The 15,997-nt window shown below is 37.3% G+C and overlaps 1 protein-coding gene across 4 annotated transcripts in view; it reads left to right on the top strand.

Annotated features, from left to right (window-relative positions):
- The window catches only part of CPEB4 (cytoplasmic polyadenylation element binding protein 4), a 72,090-nt gene that overhangs the window by 41,315 nt on the left and 14,778 nt on the right, over positions 1-15,997 (top strand). Inside the window, exons 3-5 of one of the 4 annotated variants that reach the window (XM_050793191.1) lie at positions 2,501-2,551; positions 13,297-13,320; positions 15,549-15,722. In XM_050793191.1, coding sequence (XP_050649148.1) covers positions 2,501-2,551; positions 13,297-13,320; positions 15,549-15,722 — 249 coding nt within the window. The remainder of the gene's footprint in view (positions 1-2,500; positions 2,552-13,296; positions 13,321-15,548; positions 15,723-15,997) is intronic. The other 3 variants (XM_050793193.1, XM_050793192.1, XM_050793194.1) reach the window with 3 other exon arrangements.

Here is a 15,997-nt window from a genome sequence, read left to right as displayed (position 1 = left end):
ACCATCCTGCACTCCAGCCTGGGAGACAGAGTAAGACCCTGTCTCAAAAATTAAAGTAATAATAATAATAATCCTTTCTTGGCATCAAATAAGAGGCATTATCGTTCATATAGAACAGCCTTAGTTTCTATTGCAATGTTAGCATTAAATAATTAGAATATCTTCTTGAAGATAATAAGACATTTCCTCTTAACATTTCAACAAATGTTATCATATATTTTTGTCTCTATATTGATTTAGTCTTTCTTCTGAAAATGTTTTATGATAAATGAAAGTGTGTGATAGCTCTTATTCATTTACTAGAGAGTTTTAGAAGTATAAAATCTGTATATATGTTCCATTACAGAAAATCAGCTTCTACTTTTAGTTGTAATTCAGAAACAGTACTCTGTTCCCACCTCCCAAGTTTGTTTGTTTGTTTGTTTGTTTGTTTGTTTTGAGACGGAGTTTTGTCTTTGTCATCCAGGCTGGAGAGCAATAGCGAGATCTCAGCTCACTGCAACCCCCACCTCCCGGGTTCAAGCGATTCTCCTGCCTCAGCCTCCCCAGTAGCTGGAAATGATTGTAAACGTGCACCACCATGCCTGGCTAATTTTTGTATTTTTAGTAGAGACGGGGTTTCACCACCTTGACCAGGCTGGTCTCGAGCTCCTGACCTCAGGTGATCTGCCCACCTTGGCCTCTCAAAGTGCTGGGATTACAGGCATGAGTCACTTCACCTGGCCCTCCATCCCCCAAGTTTTTAACAGGGTCATGTTCTTGCTCCTAGCATCTCAAGTTTATCCTTTTAAAAATATATATTTGTGACAGGCCATAGATCCAGGCTTTAGTTAAAAAGCACCCTAAGATAGAATTCAGTAGATTTGGGTGCTTGGCTATGTACATTAGCATTAAATAATGAAACTAATTTTTAGGAATAAATTGAAATATCAAAATTAATTTTTACCTTTTTTTCTTCCATCTCCATTCCTACCTCCACTCCCTATATAGGAACAAGCTGAAATTTAAATGGAACAATTACCAACTTAATTTCTTTTAAATCCTTTCATTTGGTTTTAAAATTTTAGGAAAATTATAAAATTTAGAGTTTATCCAGACTTCAAGTTTTGGATATGGATTAATTAAAGCTGTTGGCAATAGAGAATAGTCTCCTCTTTTCATTACATGAGTTCATTACTATGAGACTATTTCAAAAAAGCAGCATTTTAAAACATTGAAGACCTTAAGTTCCTTTCTAAAGAGTTGTTAATATGTAGCTGTTGGATTGATGGGACCCCTTGTTAGCTCTGGTTCTGAGAGTGTTCAGTGGAACTAGGTGGAGTCCTTGCAGGCATCCTGGAAGGCCTGCCCCAGCCACAAGTCATTGGAGAACCTATGTTTATCCGTTTTTCCTTAGCCTTTGAGAGTCATGGTTCTGTGGGGTCAAAATTCAGACTGCTGTTTCCTAAAGGAATGTTTGTAGTTCTGAGTCACTTTAAAATTCCTGTTCTAAATCCTGATTTATAGAGGGCGGGACTGTCATAGAGAACTACCAGCCAGGTTCCCCTATCCATTCCTTAGATGAGGAAGACCTGTTGAGGGTTCTTCAGTCATTCTTCTCAAGGTGGGTGCAGATGGCATATGAGGTTTGGACACTTAAAAGTGTTACATGATGATTCTTATTTTATAACTTATAGTTTAGAACTAGGTCCATATGTGTACTCAGTAAGGATTTGTAGTGTAGATAACTCAACTTACATGTTGAAACTCTTCCAAAACAGAAATGTAATTCCTTCAAGATAGAGAAATCCCAGTGCCATTCCCCCTCATGTGTTATTTGTGGCTACCAATTTGGAAGACAGTTCATCTGACAAAAATTTTAGTACCTTCACAAATTCTTTTTTGAGAGATATCTTGGGTGCCCATTTTAGTTTCAAAAGTAGATTTTGACACACTTCAAAATTCAGAGGAAAGTAACCCAGCATTTAGTGAATGCCTACTGTGCCCTGGGCTTTTGATGTTTTTCATCATATGTAAGTTCAGTGAAATGTTCTTCTTCCCTCTGAGAATATTTCGCCAAACCTGAAATTAAACCCATTAGCCTGTCTCTACATGTAGGCATAAGCGTGGCACTTTTCTTATGAGTCACATAGGAAAATATTACTGCCAATTACATACTTTCAAAAGTAACAAAACACTACACAAATGAAGAAAAATTTTCACATTTATTGGGGCAGAAATGTGAAGATTGTCATAATGAGTTGCTATTACATAATGGTATAAAGAAAATTACCTTGGATGGGGATTTGCAAATTAGAAGCACCTAGTTAAATATGAGAAATATTTTCTTTTCCTACTTTCAAACTTTTCCTTTTCGAATATTGATGAACATACTGATTGATATATCCTCTGATTCAAATACCTTGCCTATTTGAAAGCAAGTCAATTAGCTCTGTTATTGAATAAGTTTAAACCATCTATGAAAACAGCAAATTTAGTAACGGCCTTCTTTTACCTTCAGGTCGTCTAAACTATTCATATCCAGGATCCGATAGCTCTCTGCTTATTAATGGTAAGTGATAATTGATTTACCCTAGTGAAGTGCACAAAGCTGATACAGTGGTTGTGCTTCAGCAGTGGAGAAATGACATTAGTTTGTTCCGTAATGGTAACTGTAACTTGCTATTAAACTATCAGCTATTTTAAGAATAATTCTTTTACCTCAAAATTGTGGCAGAAACTTTTCTTTTTAATTTGAGGGCCAACTGATTCCCTGTCCTGAACTTGGTGACAATCAGAATAAATGAAAATCCCATAATGATACCTAAAGACTGGCTTTATCTAATGTTAGCTTCTGTAGAGTGTCCTTTGAAATGTTAACATAAAAGCCATTTCCACGTGGCTGGAAAAATGTTCCAAGAGGAAAGGATAAGCAGAGATCTAAAACCAGAAAAAGGCGGTCTAAAACCACAGTGCTTGACATTGCATAGGACAAGGTCATTTGCTGTTTGCTGTCTAACAAAAACAAGAAAAATGAAGTTTTGTTGGCTTTCCATTGCCTTCATTAGATTCTCCTTTCCTGTGCTAATGTTCTGTTGAGTTCTCTTTTTACGTGCATAGTGAAGCAAGCTAAGTTTCACCAGGAGGAGGGAACATCCACTCACAAGAATTTTAGTGTCTGTTTTTTTAGTATCATGGTCTAAAACAATTGGATGAAATACAGAGGTCTTGTTTACTTACTTTCTACTAATTTACTTTGGAATGTGGATTTCAAATTTCTGTGTGTAGAAAATGCCTTCCATTTGTCAAAGCTCATTTTAAGTTCCACAACCCCTAACAAGTGTTATGGACTAAATAGCTATATTCTCATCATTCCCAAAACAAATAAAAATAAAAATTCTTCCATTCCTTGATTTTAGTATGTTGTGAATAAGGAGTTAAAAAATATTTTTATCACTGGATCTCCTTTTTGACTAGTGTTTGAAATCAATATGTTGTAGAACTTAGAAATTGCTGGGTACATCAGATCTTCTGGAGACTAAATAGCTTATAAAATCTTACTTGGTCATCAGATGTAGGTCTTTTCATGCTACAGTGCCAGAAATAATACCATAATATAGTGTTCTAGCATAAATGTATTAGGCCAAAAACCAAACCCAGTGGCGACAGTGGCATCAGGATAAGGAGAACATGAGGGATATATATACATGTAGAAGAGTTTACCTTTTCCTTTGGAACTAGTTCGAGTCAGTTCCAGGTACTGGAAATTGTAGTGAAACAAGATTTGGGATATTGCTGTGTCATCTTAGGCAAAGTGATCAACTCTTCTTTGTCAGAGTTTCCTTATGAAGGTGTTCCTGTTAGATTAGTTGCCTCTGGGGCCCATCTTTGTTGAGGGTTGTCAAGAAAAATAAGCTCTCTCTAGTGGGTTTTCCTTAAAGCTAAATTCACTTAACTAGGAAAAAAAGTCAGCACTTTGGGAGGTTGAAGCAGGAGGATTCCTTGAGCCCAGGAATTCAAGAGCAGCCTGGGCAACATGGGGAAACCTTGTCTCTACAAATGATTTTTAAAAACTCACGAGGTGTGTTGGCACATGCTTGTAGTCCCAACTACTTGGGAGGCTGAGGTGGGAGGATTGCTTGGGATGGGGAGGTCAAGGGTGCAGTGAGCCATGATTGCACCACTGCACTCCAGCCAGAGTGACAGAGTGACACCCTGTCTCAAAAAAAGAAGAAAAGTATACTATTATGAGATTGCCTTTCCTTTTTTCTTCATTACTATCCTTTCTTTCTTAAATAGATTATTTTTAGTGATCTTGTCAATGAAAAAATAAAAGTAACTTTTTCCCAGAATATTTATGTTTTCAAATTTTACTGGTCTATGAACTCTCAGAGAAGACTAAATAGTTTTTAATGTTGCATACATGGAAATTTTGTTTATTATAAAGACATACTGACTTGGGTTGACATTGCCTCAAACTGAAAGACATGAAGATAAAGGACAAAGAGAGGTGTCTTTCTTTTGAGAAACATCTCTTGCTGGCTCCTTAAGCAAGACCCAGGAGCGTGGGGCTACGATTGCCATGGTCTCGGGTCTGGTATTGAGCTTCGTGAGGCCCCAAAACTTGATTTTGTCAGATTTGATGAAGGATTAGTTTTTTAGTAACCAACCAGTTAGGACTAGATGCCAATTTATTCATGTATAATGAAGCATAAAACTTCCAGGTAGACCAGATACCGGGGATGACTGCTCGACTGACGTATTCTCTCTGCAGTAGCAATGTCCGGATTAGAGCAGAAGATTCCTTGAAAGTCATGAAATTAGATCTAGGTAGGGAGGAGAGGTGTTGAGACAATTTTTTAGTGACCTTGATCAAGATATGCACATTGTCCATTCTGTCAGTCATGTTTGTAAAATATCTTCTAGAGTGGATCACATCTGTAGACAAATTAATCTCATTGATGTATTCATTCTTAGTAGTTTTGCTCTCACTTTAGCTCAGGTTTTGGGGGTACCTGTATTGCAAATCTGGCATAATGAATCGTGCTTAGTGAAGATTAATTAAAGAATTACAAATACTACCCATCACATTTTGTTGTGGTGAAGATGTGTGGAAGTCACTTAGCATAGCACCTGGCACATAGTAAGTCAAAATAAGAGAATTAGAATAAGCAATATTTTTGGTTAGGAATTAATCTCATTCGTGTGTTGATTCTTAATAGCTGAAAATATATAAGGAAAAAAATATAGAACAAAGGATTAATATGAGTTTGTAAAAACTGTTGAAAGTCGAACATGCTTTCGTTGTCTGTCATTAAGGTAGATAATCTAAAACTATGCACTTTCAAATGCATTCCCTTCATGTCTTGTGTCCATACAGCCTTTTCTTAAAACTGAAAATAAAAGCCTAATTTATTTATTATGTCACTTTATAGTCATTGTTTAATTTTAAGACTGAAAGGTGCTGTAAGGAGCAGTTCTTCCTTGTCCACCATTATCTATTCAGGCTTCTAAAAACCTTTAATAAGGTGATTATATAGCCACTGTGCTTTGTTTCAATGGTAACTTTCAGAGCTTTTTCTTCCAAGTATCTGTTGAAAGCCCTTTCTTGTTTTGTTTCGATAAAAATGTAGAGCAGCTGTTTATTCTCTTTCTCACATGAATGTTTGAATTTTGACTATCTGATTTTTATTTTATGCTTTATTTTGAAATTTTCGAGCAACCTCAATGCTTTTAGAAAGAGGTTTAAATCCTCAATAAATAAAAAGAAAATCCCCTAACCAGCCTCTTATTGGAAAAATAATAACAATAATTAAAAGAAAAAAAGTCAGAGTCACCAACCAGTTTTCAGTGGCTTATATTGGACTAAGGTTGTAATTTGCCTTTACAAAGATAAATAGGTTGTATTCATCCATGGATCAAATTTTTTTTTGCCCTGCTCGATCATCAATTTCCTACAGTTTCATACAGTGACTTTCATGTACCACTCATGTTAAAAGGCAGTGCCAATATAATTCAACAGTGATTGGTAATTGTGTTAAGAATGTTACAGTTCACACTCTAGGGAATTTCTCAATTTATTGCTGTGTTAATAGTTGTAGAGATTTTTTTGAGGGGCTATCTTGGGGAGAGTTCTTGGATTTTCAGTGTATTTTTAAAACCAAACTCCCTAAAGCTACTTTTTGGGTGCTGCATTAGTTTGCTAGGGCTGCTATAATAAGTACTGCTGACTACTGGCTTAAACAGAAATTTATTTCATCACAGTTCTGGAGGCTAAAGTACAAAGCAAAGTGTCATCAGGGTTCATTTCTTCTGAGGCATCTCTCTGTGGCTTATAGATAGCTGTGTCACCACATGGTTTTCCCTCTGTGCACGTCCATGTCCTAAGCTCTCCTTATAAAGACACCAGTCATATTGGATTAGGGCCCACCCCACTGACCTCATTTAACCTTAATTACCTTTGTAAAGACCCTGTCTCCAGATATAGTCACATTCTGAGGTACTGGAGGTTAGGACTTCAACAGATGAATTTGGACAGGAGGGTGGGGGTAGAGGGTGACCACACAATTCCGCCCGTAATAGATGCCTTTTACTAGTAAATTTCATGTAGTAGGGATACAGTTAAAATGCCCATTTTATGGTTATGAGAAGCAAGCCTAAAACTTAGTTTCCCAGTTAAGTGACAAGAAGTGCTAAACATAGGCCAGTTACCCCAAATTCCTCTGGAGTATCTTGGCTTAGCTCTGAGATAGACATTGGATTAAAAGATTAATTTTCCTCTAACCCAGCTTGAAGTTTTATTTTACCCAAGAAACCACCACCACGTCTGTATAGAAATGCTTGTGCATTATACTTTTTTTTTCTCTAACCTTTCATTCCACTGCTCTAGCCCTCAGGATCAGCTACTTCAAAAATGAACCTTGTGGTAGGAGAAAGTTATAGAGCAAAAAAAACCTGTTAAGTTTTAACAACTCGTGTATTTTCTTTCCTTTGAGGAAGAGATTAATAAGGGATCTATTAAGGGTAGCACAGAACAACACTTCTTTCTTTCTTTCTTTCTTTTTTTTTTTTCTTTTGAGATGAAGTCTGCTCTGTCATCCAGGCTGGAGTGCAGTGGCTCCATCTCAGCTCACTGTAGCCTCCACCTCCCAGGTTCAAGCGATTCTCCTGCCTCACCTTCCCAAGTAGCTGAGATTACAGGCACCTGCCACCATGCCCAGCTAATTTTAGTATTTTTGGCAGAGATGGGGTTTCACTATATTGGCCAGGCTGGTCTTGAACTCCTGACCTCAAGTGATCGGCCTGCCTCGGCCTCCCAAAGTGCTGGGATTACAGGCGTGAGCCACCACACCTGGCCCAACGTCTCTTAATTATAGTTTTTTGGAATGAAAGGAAGAAGATTGTTTGCTTGGGAGGGGGAAGAAATCTATCAAAAAGGAAGGTATAATTTACTCAAGAGAAATGTAGATGATGATCACTTACCGAAAATGTATGTAATATGGTTCTAGTTGCTACAATAATAAGCATGTTGAAAGATCCCTTCGTTGAAAAGATAATATGAAAACAAATTGTAAACTCTAAAGTGCTCTACAATTGTTAACCTTAAAATGCTAATGAAAAGCTAATTGTTGAAGAGATCATACTAAGAATATATGCATATGACTTTACTTTTGGGAAAGGGAGGAGATTATTTATTGAGTATGTGACTGACCACTACATATACACATTGTGTTTTTCATTATTCTCTCATTTGCTCCCCATTTTTATAAATAAAGAAACTGAGGGTTAGGGACATAAGGAAACTAGAGTTGCATTCTCTGCTCTTTTCTAAGGTAGGCCTTACAAAGAATAGTGTCTTTATCGTATCTTAGGAGCATTCTTTGAATGTTGTTGTGCCAACAAACTAATGTAGACATAAGCCAAAGTGATAGGAATTTCTAACCATAAAGCAAATGTAAATTAATTTTGTGGCAGTGAGCCTATTAAATTAGGTATTAATTTATAAAATCATTTAAAATGTTTCTTTGCATCTTTGTTGAATTGTATACTTTGATCTTTGTAATGATTGTGTCTGCTTTTTGGTTCTACCATCTTTATACTTTTGTTCACAGATTAATTCCTTTTAGCTTCAAACCTTTGATTTATATATTTTCAGCTGATTTACTAATTTGGCTAATTTCCCCACCCCCTCCCCATATTTTTCTTTTAGTCCTCCTGGAAAAGTCAGGTTGTTTTGTTTTGTGTTTGGAGACTGAGTCTCACTCTGTTGCCCAGGCTGGAGTGCAGTGGTCAGTCTCAGCTCACTGCAACCTTTACCTCCCGGGTTGAAGCAGTTCTCCTGCCTTAGCCTACCAAGTAGCCACAATTACAGGCGTGCACCACCACACCCAGCTAATTTTTATATTTTTAGTAGAGATGAGGTTTTATCATATTGACCAGGCTGGTCTTGAACTCCTGACCTCAAATGATCCGCCCACCTCAACCTCCCAAAGTGCTGGGGTTATAGGTGTGAGCCACCATGCCTAGCCAGAAGTCAGTTATTTGATAACATCTTATCATCTGAGTTACACCCCTCCCCTTTTTTTCCAAATAGCATTGCTATTTGTCTTCTCACCGTGGGGCGTTGAGAGGTGCACAGATGGAGAGCTTAAGGTAGATCAGCGTAACCTGAATAGGATCCATTGTTTCATTGTCCACTAAAACATAGTAATATCTGATCCTTCATGGCCTAAAGTCCTATTCGTGACAGAATTGATTAGGTGCTCTCATGTAGCAAAGTATGCTTTTGTATGAAAGCAATAATGTCATTTGTTCATTTTTAATATTAGTACCAAGGAGAAAACCAAAAAGGGTTCATTAACAAATATAGCAATATAGCATATGCAATAATAATAAATTCAAATGGTACAGAAAGGGATAAAACAAGAAGTGAATGCCTTCTTTCCTCTTTCTAGAAGTTTCTGTCTCCAAAGGTTCTTGTGGTTATTTCTAGAAAAAATATTTCATGGCCAGTCACAATGGCTCATGCCTGCAATCCTAGCACTTGGGGAGACCCAGGTGGGTGGATTGCTTGAGCCCAGGTGTTGAGACAAGCCTGGGCAACATGGCAAAACCCCATCTCTGTAAAAATAAAAATAAAATAAAAAGTAAAAATTTTATGCATATTCCTACATATCTGTTTATATTTTCTTTATTTTTAAATGTACACAATAAGGATTCTACAATACACACTTAGACACTGCATGCAGGCCGACATCTTAGAGAGCTTTAGGTACATGAACATGAGCTACATTTAAAAATGCCACATGCTCAGTTAATAGGGTTGCTCCTTTGAAATAAATGCATACATATATATGTACATACATAAAATAAAAAATGCCACATACTAGATGTTTCTTCTTTTGAATGTGTGGGTACTTTGTTTCTTTTTGATTATTACAAATGTTGCAACAAATGAGAAAAAAGTACTTTTTATGGGATAAATAATAATTTATTTTTATAATAAAGTATGTGGGGAGGAAGAAAGTCGGGGGAGCCCTGACAAGTCTTTCTGTACCTTCTTCGTAAGTCTGGCATTGCAGATTAATGGAATATTTTGCTAGAGGGAATTTGATTCTGTATATAAGGATAATAACAAAGAAAGGAAGCATTTGTAAGGAATCCTATAAAGATGTTTTAGAAATAAAGTATATCAACAGATCTAATAGCAGGTATCCAGAAGTTATAAAAATTTATGGCCATAATATTTTGAGCCTTTTTTTTTTTTTTTAACATTCTTGAATCCTGTTAGTTCTGAACGTTAAATTATTGAGGACTTTATAAATCAAAACTAGGCTGGGCACGGTGGCTCACGCCTGTAATCCTAGCACTTTGGGAGGCTGAAGTGGGCAGATTGCCTGAGCTCAGGAGTTTGAGACCAGCCTGTTCAACAGGGTGAAACCACGTCTCTACTAAAATACAAAAAAAAAAAAAAAAAAAAAAAGCTGGGTGTGGTGACATACACCTGTAGTCCCAGGGAGACTGAGGCAGAAGAATTGCTTGAATCTGGGAGGCAGAGGTTGCAGTGAGCCGAGATCGCACCACTGCACTCCAGCCTGGGCAAGACTCCATCTCCAAAAATAAAAATAAAATAAATCAAAACTAAGAAATAATAAAAGTGGATAAACATATAAATAGTATTCATTAAAACTTTGGTGGGACCGGGAGATTTTTATTCAGTGGTAATGGCATGCATCTAAAAAATCTTTTAAGAGTCTACTTTTTGGTAACTAACAGAGTTAGTTTTGCTGACTTAGAACTTTTCCAAAATGTAGATTTCTTTGAACATAATTAAAGTCATTTCTTAACTTACACTTCCTCGGACATTTGAGAAACATCAAATAACGAGCAACACTTGCTGGTCATGAAATTGGAAATCCGTCTGACATTTTCCTCAGGAAAGCAGAGAGGTTCTATGTTGCAAGAATTTCATCATAAAGTGTGTGCCAATATACTTTGAAATAAGTGAGGAAAAGTGCTTAGTACATCTTTTTTATGTAAGATAAAGTGACATTATTTAGCATTATATTAATGTCTGGGTTCCGGTTACATAGATCTGTTCAATTTGTAGAAAATTCATTGAACTTATTATGATTTGTTTATTTTTGTGTATGTATCTTGTGTCAAAATTTACATGAAAAATAATGTATAAGGACACATGCTCGTTTTGAATGTTCCAGAATGTCATTGTTTTTATTTCTTCAGTATTAATTTACATTAATTTCCTGATTTGATTGGGCAACTTTTATAGTTGTAAACATTGTTCACTTATAACCTGTTTTCCCTTAATATGAGAAAATGTCTACGTAGCTTTCAGAATTTAATCTCGGAATTTAACCATGAATTATTTTATATTGACCAGTTTAATTTTATAGTATATAATCAAAGTTTGAGAGTATACATTTGAAGATTTCAAGAGTATTTGATTGTAACTTTTGATCCACAGCCCTTACTATTCTGGCAATTATTTATTTTTGAAATAATGGAAGCCATGAGAGTTTTCATGTTAATTTTGTAGCTATATTATAAAAGCTTATTCTTTTCAAATATCTGTTTTCTCAGAAATCCAAGCAGCATCAATCAACTTTTTAAGATTGACAGCACTAAGATTTTCAAATCATTACTTTGTTTCCCCAGACTCCCTTATCTGTGAAGCAGTTGTATGAATAGAATGTTCTTTTTTTTTTTTTTTTTTTGAGACGGGAGTCTCGCTCTGTCTCCCAGGCTGGAGTGCAGTGGCGAGATCTCGGCTCACTGCAAGTTCCGCCTCCTGGGTTCACGCCATTCTCCTGCCTCAGCCTCCCAAGTGGCTGGGACTACAGGTGCCTGCCACCACACCCGGCTAATTTTTTGTATTTTTAGTAGAGACGGGATCTCACCGTGTTAGCCAGGATGGTCTCAATCTCCTGACCTCGTGATCCACCGGCCTTGGCCTCCCAAAGTGCTGGGATTACAGGCATGAACCACCGCGCCCGGCCGAATAGAATGTTCTTAAACAAGCATCTGCTTTTGTGATGCTGTTTGTCTTTCTAACCTCTGTCTGATTAAGTCAGAAAATACCTACCTCTCCCCAACCCCCTAAACTTAAGACCTATTAAAGTGAAAGCACTACTGCTTGTGGGAGATTGTATGTTGTGTGAATCCATTTGCTCAAATACTTTGGTGAAATCTGGGGCTATCTAAGTGTGGCAGAAATGTATTTTGGTTTGAGATATAATTTCACTTTGGAAGATAATCACATAATATTTCTGAGTTATACTTATTTAGCATTTATCTAGAAGAAAAAGAATAAAAACCTTGACTAGTTTGTGAGTCTGGGTAGTGATTTCTTAAAGGAGCTATACCTTCTAACTCAAAAACCTATCCCAGGCAGTAACCCCGGGACTTTGGGAGGCTGAGGTGGGCAGATCACTTAAGATCAGGAGTTCGAGACCAATCTTGCCAACATGGTGAAACCCCATCTCTGCCGAAAAAATACAAAAATTAGCTGGGCGTGGTGGCACGTCCCTGTGGTCCCAGGTATTGGGAAGGCTGAGGCACGAGAATCGCTTGAACCCGGGAGGCAGAGGCTGCAGTGAGCTGAGATCACACCACTGCAGCCTGGGTGAGAGAGCTAGATTCTGTCTCCAAAAAGAAAAAACCCATCCCAGTTTCCTGTTGAAACCTCATCCCCAGCCAAGTCCCCACTTGTTCTACATGCTTCTGTTCTGGCCACCTTTCCCTGAATGCTACAGCAGCACCCCTGCCTGTAACCCTGCTGAGCCTGGAGCCCTTCCTCTGTTTTTCCTTTAAGGACCACCTCAAATTCCCTACCCCCACTCCCAACTTTTTCATCAGAGCCAGTTCTTCCTCCTCTATTCCTGTTATGCCTACCACGTAACTAGCATAACAATAGGCATGCCACACTGTTGTTTGCTTATGTGGCCTTCTGGCATTAAAAGCTGCTAGTTCTGGAGGTCAGGGACATGCTCTATTTACTATTTATCCACAAGATCAGGCATTCAAGAAATGTTTGTTGGATAGAATTGAGGTGTTTGGACAGGCTGGGCTTATAAGTGCCAATTTGTTTCAGGGAAGACATTTTCTCAAAGGTTTTCTGATTTAAAGTTTATACTGTCGTTTCCTGAGTATTCCAGTGGATTATTAATTACCTTTACTTTGCCACTTGGCTACAACCTACTTGGCAATAAAAATACCAAACCTTTTACTTTTCAACATTTAGGACTTGGTAAAAGACTTAATTAGGCATAGGGAACTGTTGGCTAAAAGGAAGTTGATGAATTGCTTAAAGATTTCATTTGTTATGATTTTCTCTTATAAAGGATTAACTGAGGAATACTGTAAAATTGTTATTTCTCTTCTGGTGGTGAAAAAGTCATGAATTAAATATGGGTATATCTACTAAGTTGCTAGTTAGCAGGGAATTCTGAGAGAAAACGTTATTAATATGGTAATAGTTGGTTCTGATCATGTTGTATACTGCCTTCGTTTCATAATAGTTTGAACCTTGGGCAACAATTACAGCAAAAAGCTTCCCCTAAAACAAATAAGATTCAATAAAGTTTTACAGTGTCCCTGAAGAAATTTTAAAAATGCACAAAATTGACCTCTTACCATCCAGTTCCTTGTTTTTTCAGACATTTACCAGGAAATGAAGAATGTAGTCACAGTTTTTCATTTTCAAAAGCTGGTAGATGAAATCACAGTTGATTCTTTTGACAATGTTTGAAAGGTTGTTTTGTTTTTTTTGTTTTTGTTTTTTTCTCATTTGACATGCAGCAAGGACATATGGGCGAAGGAGAGGTAACATTGTTTTTAACTTTTAAATGTATCACTTGTATTTGGAGACGACCCAAGCTTGTTTAATTTCTAACCTTTGTGGGGAAGGGGAGAGGGGAAGTTAAGCATAGCTTTGATCCTAACATAATTTTTGTGTTACAGTTAACATTTTAGACATAATTTGAAGGAGTTAAGGAGCTCTAAAGAAATTTATCAGAATGGTGGGATTTAGATTTGAATCAAAATGATTTCCCTGTGTTATATTAGAAACTCAACTTATATCTAAAGATTGGCTTTTTTTCCTTTCTAAAAGGAATTTCTTAGAAAAAATTTAAGAATCTTTAAAAAGAAAAATACAGTCACACTAGTCCCAAAATACCTCATTATCTTGGAGGTTTAATTATACTTACACGCCTTATGTCGACTTCTTTTTTCTTTTTTACTAAGTAAACGATACATGTGGTTTAAAATGAGATGAGCTAAATAAATGACTAATCCTATAAATTTCAAACATTTGGGGGAAAAGCTCTAGAAATTTTAGGTAATTCTAAAGAATCATTTCCTAGAGGTACCTGAGTAACTTATTCTTGGCACCTATATTTTGTCTTTTTATAAGAAAGTAAGACAGTTAAAGAGCTTAAATTTAAAGGATAAGTGATTTTTTAAGATCGTTCACGAAATAAGCTCCAGTTTTATAATCAGCTCGTGTCTTCACTTGACATATGCTATTATAGGATAAATTTATAAAAAATATACTGTTATTGTGTTTAGTAATAGAAATTGAAGACAAGTATGGCAAAACCTGGAATGTTTCTATTAAAGTAAGAGCACTTGAGATACATTTCTAGAGGATCCATTAACAAATTCCTCAAGTAGTACCTAGAAGTAAATTGGCAGCCAGAAAAGTGATAAAACAGTGCTTGGGAGATTGTGCAGCTGTTTGTAGCTCTGTGTTTTCCTTATGATTTAAAAGTTTATATTTTGCTCTCAGGTAAATATGTAAGGACTGTTACACATATTGGCATCTCTGGTGTTTCCTGCATATATATTCTGGATGATAAGATTTTCAAATAGCAAATTTTTTTTTTTTTTTTTTTTTTTTTGAGACAGAGTCTCGCTCTGTCGCCCAGGCTGGAGTGCAATGGCCGGATCTCAGCTCACTGCAAGCTCCGCCTCCCGGGTTCACACCATTCTCCTGCCTCAGCCTCCCGAGTAGCTGGGATTACAGGCACCTGCCACCACGCCCAGCTAGTTTTTTGTATTTTTTAGTAGAGACGGGGTTTCACCATGTAAGCCAGGATGGTCTCGATCTCCTGACCTCGTGATTCGCCCGTCTCGGCCTCCCAAAGTGCTGGGATTACAGGCTTGAGCCACCGCGCCCGGCCTCAAATAGCAAATTTAATGACTAGTTTTTAGAAATAGATAATACCCTTAGCAAGCTGATAATACCCTTACCCAGCTAATAATAAATATATCTTTAGCATGCCTAATAATCTGAAATTCCATAAGACTACACAATGAAGTTGGAATGTAACATTAAGTGGGTTTTGATTATATCCCATTAGTTAAGGTAAACAAAAATGAGTGGTCACTTTAAAAATCTACCTGTTATGTTAGCCACATGTCATGGCATGTGCCTCTAGCCCCAGCTACTTGGGAGGTTGAGGTGGGAGGATCACTTGAGCACAAGAGTTTGAGGCTGCAGTGAGCTATGATTATACCACTGTACTCCAGTCTGGGTAAAACAGCGAGACACTGTCTCAGGAAAAAAAAAAAAAAAATCTACCTGTTCGTTTTAAGCACATTCGTAGAGGAAATCGTGCAGGCTATATTGTTTGATTTTTTAAAGAAATGTAAGTGATTCAATGTCTTATAGCCAAATTTAATACTTAGTGTACATGTCTAGGTTGCCAATAGCCATGGGGCCCTGCCAAGGGAGTACAGTCTGCTGCCGACTGCTTGCTAAAGCGTGCTGTCTCCTCCTGTACTTCAGTTCACTTCACTGAAGTTTCTGGATCCCAGTGGGATACTTGAGTCGCCCTCTATTAATATTTAACCATGTGCTTTCTCTCTGACTCAGTTGGGACTTTAAGTTGGTGGGAATTCAAGAGTATAGCTAAGTGTTTCTATTATTCAGTGAGAAAACAAAAGCAGCAGTTTTATTGAATCTGCTGTTTCCTTGTTTCTTGTGCATTATAATCAGTGACAAGGAACGTTTTCTGTTACCGTTTTTTCCCTGCTTTCTATTCCAGGTCAGTCTTCACTGTTTCCAATGGAAGATGGATTCTTGGATGATGGCCGTGGGGATCAACCTCTTCATAGTGGCCTGGGTTCACCTCACTGTTTCAGTCACCAGAATGGGGAAAGAGTGGAACGATATTCTCGCAAGGTGTTTGTAGGCGGATTGCCTCCAGACATTGATGAAGGTATATTTAGAACTGTTTATAGCAGGATGCCCAGATGGTGGCACATAGTAGGAAACTCATAGATAGTGTTACAATAACAGTCTTATCTGGTTCCAGTCATTAGCCCTGATTGCATTATTCTCTTGTCCTATCCTCCTATCATGGCATATAAGATTAATTCATAGAAGGGAGGGGAGCAGAGCTGTGCCAACCAACTAAAGCAAGGGACTGGACTATATGAAAAGGAGTAAACATCACTGGGAAAGCTTCCAAGGGATTTGATTGTTGGGTGCATA

Source organism: Macaca thibetana, chromosome 6 (assembly GCF_024542745.1).
Source record: "Macaca thibetana thibetana isolate TM-01 chromosome 6, ASM2454274v1, whole genome shotgun sequence".
NCBI classification, from domain to species: Eukaryota; Metazoa; Chordata; class Mammalia; order Primates; family Cercopithecidae; genus Macaca; species Macaca thibetana.
The sequence above is the reverse complement of the archived record's forward strand: the minus strand, read 5'-3'. Positions and strand labels throughout refer to the sequence as shown.